The 9225-nt window shown below is 43.9% G+C and overlaps 1 protein-coding gene across 1 annotated transcript in view; it reads right to left on the bottom strand.

The window, feature by feature from the left end:
• Window positions 1-5397: 5397 nt before the first annotated feature.
• The window catches only part of LOC138954273 (uncharacterized), a 10222-nt gene continuing 6394 nt past the window's right edge, over window positions 5398-9225 (bottom strand). Inside the window, exons 4-7 of the mRNA XM_070326156.1 lie at window positions 9070-9124; window positions 8059-8186; window positions 7276-7385; window positions 5398-6538 (exon numbers count right to left, since the gene is read on the bottom strand). Of these exons, the coding sequence (XP_070182257.1) occupies window positions 6470-6538; window positions 7276-7385; window positions 8059-8186; window positions 9070-9124 (362 nt within the window). The 3' untranslated portion in view covers window positions 5398-6469. The remainder of the gene's footprint in view (window positions 6539-7275; window positions 7386-8058; window positions 8187-9069; window positions 9125-9225) is intronic.

Raw genomic sequence — 9225 nt, 5'->3', positions numbered from 1 at the left:
TTCTGGCAATATACTGGGTTTTAACATAGCTGCCCGCATCACAAAGGTCTACAGCTAAATGTATCTGCTTACTTTTGTATGACGGGTAGAATAGATCAAGGGACTGAAACCACTGAAGAAATAACTCTCAAGTCCCATTCTGAAAACAGGCACGCGCTTGAGCCAAATTCTACACAATGGTCATTGAGCTTGAATATTCTTGAAAGTCTCGCGAGTTTCATAATTATTCAATATTTCCCTAAGACTGACGAATATGATGAATCAGGGAGTGAAACAAAAACAATGACAAAACCGTCAATAAACCAATTCATATACAGACGTACAAACACGTATATTTTCAGGCCAAACATTACAGAAAAAAAATATTGTGTCGGCTTGTCCCGAGAAACCGAGGGAAAGAATTAAGAGATGAATGTGTAGATTGACACATGGCGACCTGATACCTATACTGAGTGTTGCTTTGAAATCCACCCTGGCACGCTATCTGAACACAGACAATGACGCGCTTGAACGGTGTCTCTACGCGCTGTGCTTACACACCCACCAACCGTATTACCCTTGCTGCCAATATCACACCATGGATTCTGTTCAAATCGTATATCAAACACCAGCCAATCGCACTGCAAAGAAACGTTGAAAACATATTGACTGAAAGCAGACCACACATCGTAAGGTACATACTTTGGAAGGACTGAAACTGAGAGAGAGAGAGAGAGAGAGAGAGAGAGAGAGAGAGAGAGAGAGAGAGAGAGAGAGAGAGAGAGAGGGAGAGAGAGAGAGAGATAGATAGAGAGAGAGAGCGTGACAGATAGAGATAGAGACAGGGAGAGAGAGAGAGAGATAGAGAGAGAGATAGAGAGAGAGAGAGAGAAAGAGGGAGAGGGAGAGAGAGAGAGAGAGAGAGAGAGAGAGAGAGAGAGAGAGAGAGAGAGAGAGAGAGAGAGAGAGAGAGAGAGAGAGAGAGAGAGAGAGATAGACCTGTTAAAACCTTCTACGGACAAATTGTTTCTACAACGTCACTGCTGTCCTTTCTTGCTAGGACACAGAGCACAGTTAGAAAACACAATCTTGATTTGCACGATTTACTCTTTTCCACCTATTTTCACGCTGAATCCTAGAAACATTATTGTGTATGTGATATGATGCCGACAATTGCATGATTCATGAATGTCCGCCTTTAAAAACTGGCACAGGTTACTTAATCTGTCAAGATACATAATATGATATTATATCATATATTATATATGATATGATATGATACATCTCCATGTAACATGATATAATGTGATTAGGTGTGATGTCTTATGGTGTGAGATGATATCATAATTACGATATATGTATATGTAGAGGTGACATGCCGAGTGTATATATAGCGGATCAGCGAGCGTCAGCGTGTTTGTGTGTGTATGTGTGTGTGTGTGTGTGTGTGTGTGTGTGTGTGTGTGGGTGTGTGTGTGTGTGTATGTATGTGTGTGTGTGTGTGTGTGTGTGTGTGTGTGTGTGTTTCTGTGTGTCTGTGTGTTTGTTGTGGGTGTGCGTGTGCGTGCAGTTATACACATGTTATGAGCGTTATCCCAGCGAAGCTGGAGGTATCCCGTGAACGCTATACTGTAATCGATTTGAGAAATGTGCATACCGAATAATACATGATAAAGAAGGATTCTTTGTGCCCGAAAATGGGCCACAGTTGGAGATGGAAGTTCACCAAAAATTGGGACCATACTAACAAAAATACGGTGGGTAAAATTGGCGCCCCCATTTTTTGAGCGAACGCCACCCAAGGCCGCTTTGGACGGGTAGAAATTCCGTAGTTTCCAAGTCTATGGATAAAGCTCGCGTAAGAAGAATACGTCACGGTCGAAAGTCTTTGACGTCAATTAATGCATCATGACGTCATGCCTCCCTGTAGTCTTTCTCTCTCGCGCGGTGTGTGTGTGTTTGTGTTCATGTTGTGCACAAGTGTTAGTGTTTGTGTTTGTGTGTAGGTGGTTTTACCGACAAATGGGGACGATTGTCACTGGAGAGCAGTCAAATGGGGACGCTTCCGACAAACGGGGACGTCCCCATTTGTCGGCCCGTGCGACCCCATTTGACTGGATTTGAGCAGATTGAGCGACCCCATTTGACTGCTTCCTAGCATCCCTGTGGACAAACGGACTGGATTTTCACACAGATTCATACACACATTTTAGCTCTGCACTTTTTGGTCTGCTCAACTAAACCATGTGATTTTTATCATGTGACTTCAAATGACTTTACAGTAACTGCTTTCATCAAAATTCAGTTTCTATTCAAATGCAGTCAAACTTAAACATGTATTTGAATTAAAAAAATAAAAAAAAGTTATTGCATTTAATATATTTTATTAAGAGTATTTTGAAAGAGTTCTGATTATTTGATCACGGTTTTTTTTGTTGTTTTGTATTAAAACAAAAACAAACACAGAAACATATACATTCCTGTAAAAAAAAAAATGATTACAATTATTTTGTTATGAGATTTATTTTCGGTTAATTCGAAGTGTTGTGTCTCATTATTACATCTTTTTTGTCGTGTTTATTGCAATTTTTATTTATTTTATTCATGTAACCCTAGGGTTTTTTTGAAATAAGTATTGACTTGACTTGACTTATTGCGAAGTATGAACCGCGTAGGTGCTTTCTTGTTACTTTCAATTTAATAAATGTCATAATACTACCAAGATAAAGAGAGATGTACGGAGGAAGGGAGATAAATGGGGAGGAAGAGAGATATATAGGAATGGACTGAGTGAAAGGGATGGAGAGAGAAGGAGAAAAGAAGGGAGGGAGAGAGAGAGAGAGGGGGGAAGAGATTTGGTGGGATTGAGGGAGGAAAAGAAGAAGAAAGAGATAGGGAGTGTGGAAGGGAGGGAGAGAGGAAGGGAGGGAAAGAAATAGTGGGGTGGAAGGAATGAGAGGGGGGAGAGAGTGAGATATGGAGGGAGGAAGAGAGGAGGGAAAATGAGAGAGTAGAGAGGGGAAGGAAGGATGGAAAGAAATAGTGGGAGGGAGGAAGGGAGTGAGAGAGGGGGAGATAGGAAGGGAGGAAGAGAGTGGGAGGAAGAAAGAGATAGGGGGAGGGGTATAGAGAGTGAGATGGAGAGACAGAGGGGAGGGAGAGAGAGGGTAAGAGGGAGGTAGAGAAAAGTAGATTGTTGGCGGTAGGAAGGGATGGAATAAAGGGGGCGGGGAAGTCGTGATATATATTGAGAGAGAGGTACGGAGGAAGAAAGGGAGAGAGAGGGGGAAAAGGAGGGAGGGAGAGAGAGGTACGGAGGTAGGGAGAGAGAGAGGGGGAGCAAAGGAGGGAGGGAGAGAGAGAGGTAAGGAGGGAGGGAGAGAGAGAGAGAGCAAAGGAGAGAGGAAGGGAGAGAGAGGTACGGAGGGAGAGAGAGAGAGAGAGGGAGCAAAAGAGGGAGGAAGATAGAGAGGTAAGGAGGGAGGGAGGGAGAGAGAGAGAGAGAGAGAGAGAGAGCAAAGGAGGGAGGAAGAGAGAGAGGTACGGAGGGAGGAAGAGAGAGAGAGGGAGCAAAGGAGGGAGGGAGCAAATGAGGGAGGGAGAGAGAGAGAGGTACGGAGGGAGGGAGAGAGAGAGAGAGGGAGCAAAGGAGGGAGGGAGAGAGATAGGTAAGGAGGGAGTGAGAGAGAGAGAGAGGGAGCAAAAGAGGGAGGGAGAGAGAGGTACGGAGGAAGGGAGAGAGAGAGAGGGAGCAAAAGAGGGAGGGAGAGAGAGAGAGGTACGGAGGAAGGCAGAGAGAGAGATGGAGCAAAAGAGGGAGGGAGAGAGAGAGAGAGGTATGGAGGAAGGGAGAAAGAGAGAGGGAGCAAAGGAGGGAGGCAGAGAGAGAGGTAAGGAGGGAGAGAGAGAGGGAGCAAAGGAAGGAGGGAGAGAGAGTTACGGAGGAAGGGAGGGAGAGAGAGAGAGGGAGCAAAGGAGGGAGGGAGAGAGAGGGAGCACAGGAGGGAGTGAGAAAGACAGGTACGGAGGGAGGGAGAGAGAGAGAGAGAGAGAGAGAGGGAGCAAAGGGGGGAGGGAGAGAGATAGGTAAGGAGGGTGAGAGAGAGAGAGGGAGCAAAGGAGGGAGGGAGAGAGAGATACGGAGGGAGGGAGAAAGAGAGAGGGAGCAAAGGAGGGAGGGAAAGAGAGATACGGAGGGAGGGAGAAAGAGAGAGGGAGCAAAGGAGGGAGGGGGAGAGAGAGGTAAGGAGGAAGGGAGGGAGAGAGAAAGGTACGGATGAAGGGAGGGAGAGAGAGAGGTAAGGAGGGAGGGAGAGAGAGGGAGCAAAGGAGGGAGGAAGAGAGAGAGGTACGGAGGAAGGGAGGGAGAGAGAAAGGTACGGATGAAGGGAGGGAGAGAGAGAGGTACGGAGAAAGAGAGTGAGAGAGAGATAGAGGGAGCAAAGGAGGGAGGGAGAGAGAGAGGTATGGAGGAAAGGAGAGAGAGAGGGGGAGCAAAGGAGGGAGGGAGAGAGAGAGGTACGGATGAAGGGAGGGAGAGAGAGAGGTACGGAGAAAGAGAGTGAGAGAGAGAGATAGAGGGAGCAAAGGAGGGAGGGAGAGAGAGAGGTACGGAGGAAAGGAGAGAGAGAGGGGGAGCAAAGGAGGGAGGGAGAGAGAGAGGTACGGATGAAGGGAGGGAGAGAGAGAGGTACGGAGAAAGAGAGTGAGAGAGAGAGATAGAGGGAGCAAAGGAGGGAGGGAGAGAGAGAGGTATGGAGGGAGGGAGAAAGAGAGAGGGAGCAAAGGAGGGATGGAGAGAGAGAGGTAAGGATGAAGGGAGGGAGAGAGAGAGGTACGGAGAAAGAGAGTGAGAGAGAGAGAGAGAGGGAGCAAAGGAGGGAGAGAGAGAGAGGGAGCAAAGGAGGGAGGGAGATAGAAAGGTAAGGAGGGTGAGAGAAAGAGAGGGAGCAAAGGAGGGAGGGAGAGAGAGAGATACGGAGGGAGGGAGAAAGAGAGAGGGAGCAAAGGAGGGATGGAGAGAGAGAGGTAAGGGGGGAGAGAGAGAGGGAGAAAAGGGGGGAGGGAGAGAGAGAGGTACGTAGGAAGGGAGAGAGAGAGGGAGCAAAGGAGGGAGGGAGAGAGAGAGGTAAGGAAGGAGGGAGAGAGAGAGAGGGAGCAAAGGAGGGAGGGAGGGAGAGAGAGGTACGGAGAAAGAGAGTGAGAGAGAGATAAAGGGAGCAAAGGAGGGGAGAGGAGAGAGGGAGAGGGGGCAAAGGAGGGAGGGAGAGAGAGAGGTACGTAGGAAGGGAGAGAGAGAGTGAGCAAAGGAGGGAGGGAGAGAGAGGTAAGGAGGGAGGGAGAGAGAGAGAGAGAGAGGGAGCAAAGGAGGGAGGGAGGGAGAGAGAGGTACGGAGGGAGAGAGAGAGAGGGAGCAAAGGAGGGAGGAAGAGAGAGAGGTAAGGAGGGAGGGAGCGAGAGAGAGAGAGACAGTCACACGCAGACGAACATAGCGTCACGCTCATACGGTAATTGCCTCTGTCATTTTTTATGTTCTGGAACGTCTTTGGTTTCTGAACAATCTGCTTATCTCATTTTAATTTGCGAACTGCCCATCTTCGGCTGTTACCACAGCATAACGTGAAATAAAAAGGTGACCGCAACATTTTCAGTCGGCAAAACTGCAAATCAACCCATAAAGAGATTCTGCATTCCGTACATTTTCAAAACAATTTGTTCTGCATCATAAAGAAAAAGTGTTCGGCAGTTTTGCTTACGTTACCGTGGCAATGGTTCCGATGGTCTAAGACTGTGTACTCTCTTACACATGATATATACCCTTCCAGTAGCTCCCCCTGTAGTTTCACCACAGACATGTCTAACACTGAGATAGGTATTTTTTCTTATGAGCGTGACGATAGATGTAGTGAGCAGTAACATGGCCATAGTGACAATAATAGAGGTGGTGCATTCCGGATCATTCATGACAAAGCTTTAATTCTCTGTTACATCATTATAAACAACACATACATATACCATCAAACTGATAACTAAACGCATAAATAGCTGTTCATTGAATATTGTGTTGATGGCAATATCTTAAACTGTTGTTCAATCAAAGTTCTTGAATGGTTAATACATGTAGATCAACAACAAAACTTTAAAACATAAGACTAAAAAAAGCATTGACCTGTTCTCATATCATTCCAAAAGCTCGAAATATGCAGGTTAACACCGCGTTTACTATGCTACCCTGATGTTTTATATTTGTTTATTTGTTTGAACATTGAAATTGCTTTTGGTTCGATGATGACCGATCACTGATGATTCGAAAACGATTGCATTTAATGTATACTTTGTATATACTTCATTGGCGTTTTTATTGAACAAAAAGTTCAATAGCAGCAAGTTTGATCAGGAAAAACATTGACTGTACATAATCTAAAACACACATCTAACCAAAATCACCAAAACACATTGTAACAAATGTTTACAATATCTAATGTTTCTTTCATGACTGGCTGACAAATATTTTGTCAACAACCTCCGGCAGCAGTACCCTCATCAAGTAGTCAGCCATCTAAAACAGACACAACAAAAGTACCACAGTGTTACCCATTTTCAACAGTATTTGATAACCCCGAGAGAAAATAATTAGGCATTACAAGCGGATTTCAATGAAAGCGAAACACTCCGTTTGCAAATGGGTGAGCACTCCACATTAAAAGAAAAAAACCGTTAATTGTTCATCTTCTTTGTGTTAATAATAGGAGATTCCGATGCCTCTGTTACGACAACGAACTCTCTGAACTGTACATCGTACGGGATCAAAAACAAGAATTGTATGTTAATGAAACGTTTATGTTTAACAAAACAAAATGTTACATATACTAGTACGTCGATCCAGTGGTCTTTTAATTAGACAGACAGACACACACTTATAGTACAAATAATAAATCTCAGAAGCGTGAATGTAACATCGCATAAGAAAGTATTGTTACGTTTTTTGTCTTTAAGCCTGAAGCTGCGGTTTTAGAAAAACAAGGCAGTAAAACTGTACCCCTAAAAAACAAATTAATCAACAATAAACGCCGAAAGTATTGACGCCAAAGCTTGCAAATAGTCACAAGTTCCATCAGGAGTTTCAATGCCAAAAACATTATTTCCAATAATGCGATGAAATACATACGAATACATCAACATTTTCCTAACCATTTCTTGTAAAACGGGCTGCTACTTTCGTGACACAATGTGTGTACATGTTATGCTACTGTATGAAGGCCATCAAAACTAAATCAGTAAACCACTCTTACGTACGTTCAAAGACAATGTTCCGTGCTTGGAGAATAGAGATAAGAGAATATCCATCACAAGGTCTTCCTGGCCTTCTTGAAGGTAGCCAAGTCCTCCATATCCATCCAGCGATCCTGTAATAAACAGTTTCAGAAATTGTTTATAAGAAAATACCTCACTCTCTTATGAGCGGAACAGACTGCCGCACCCCGAGGCTCCTATGTAGATCTTTGCCAATAGTGTGTTCAGTGCCAGGTGCAGCGAATTACTTTAATGACACATTTATACTGAATTTCTGGACCAACATAAAAACAAATACCCGTGGTCTTTCATTTAAACTTCTGGTGCCATCAAAGGCATTTCACTTCACTATCTGGCAAACATCTTGGATCAACGATTTCTTTACATGGGCTACGTGACCACCGCTATACTGAGGGTACTCCCAAAATACACCGAAAAAAACCGTATAGTACGAGGTTAAAGAATAAAGATCTTTCCTTTAGTGGCACCTATCAAAAAGGGTCTGAACCCCACCTGTTTTTTACCCTTAGTAAAGTTGACACGTGCATCCTTCGATTGAGATGGCGTTATACATAATTTCTCCTATTGATTGATAATCATTACGTTTTGTCACCAACTAAGCAAGATGTTAGTGTGTGAATAATTTTGTGTAAGTACTGGATTACAGTAAATAGTACCATGTCATTGTAACTACAAAAGTAATAAACACGATTAGCTTTTTTAATTAAAGACCGTGTTGGGTGGGGAGACCATTATTGAATAAGGCAGCAATGAAGTGAAACTCACGTCGGGATACTCCACCTCGGCAGTACAGCTTATGACGGTCACTTTCTTTGGTCCCGTCAAATATGGCAAACAGTTCCGATTTCAGTTGTTTGACACGTGCTGCCAGTTTTTCGTCTGGCAACGTCAACCTGCCATGCACATGACAATTATATGATTTAATTTTGATACAACAGGTGAACAATTTAGATAAATGAATTTCCTGGTTAATCGTAACATTCCAATTCTACTGCAAGAGGTATATTGCGTGCCAGGCCGAGTTCATTAAGAGCTATTACCGGCAATCGACGCGCGGGGTTACAAGCGCCCATTGGGCTGTTCCTAAAAACAAATGTTCTTTAAAATGATTGATTTTATTGATTCGGGTTTTGAGTCAAGTGCTCTGCTACCTGAGCTCACTCGGCACATTGTTACTTCGCGTAGTGAGACAGTTTCTCGAGCATGAGAGTCCGTTATCAATCTGTGTCCGAGTCGCTCCGCAAACCATAACAAGGAGCTAAAGCACCACACACACAAAATACAGAAGATTACGGATTGGCAAAATAGGCTTGTTTTAGACGTATCCTTGCACATCCTGGCAAAACCCTCAATCCTGGCTGCCTTTTTTTCGGATTACGCGAAATGGGCAAAAGTCTTGCCGAATTCCCGTCAATTCAGAAATTCCGTGAATGCGGTCCGACTTAAACACTTTCACCCCGTTTGTCATATAGAAAAACATAAAGTCTGTTTTTTCCACTTTTTTCCTACAAAAGATAAACGACACAGCTAGGCTACAAAACCCTACAGTACAAACGAAAATGACGAGACCGAAACGTTACATGAATTCTTAAAATTATGACTCGTCTTAATGTATTCAATATGAACTGCTTTTTGGAAAGCAACATTCTGGATCCACTACCTCATTAGCAGTGAGCTTACAAACAGATTTAATATTGCACTACGACATTTTTTGAAAGGAACTATCGTTTAATTTGATAACAGAAGTTTGTAAACTGGCATCTTGTGTTCACCTACCCCAAATCAGGCTCATCAGTGTCTGCGATATTTTTAGGTGAAAGTGACACTGGACCTGCACAACAGAAAATGATTGGCATTGTTACTTAAACGCCTCGTGTGTTATGACAAAAACCACACAATATATTGCCCAAGTGCCTTTCATCGTCATGACAT

The sequence above is a fragment of the Littorina saxatilis genome, unplaced genomic scaffold (assembly GCF_037325665.1).
Source record: "Littorina saxatilis isolate snail1 unplaced genomic scaffold, US_GU_Lsax_2.0 scaffold_1044, whole genome shotgun sequence".
Lineage (NCBI taxonomy): Eukaryota > Metazoa > Mollusca > Gastropoda > Littorinimorpha > Littorinidae > Littorina > Littorina saxatilis.
This window is presented reverse-complemented; position numbering and strand designations above follow the sequence as displayed.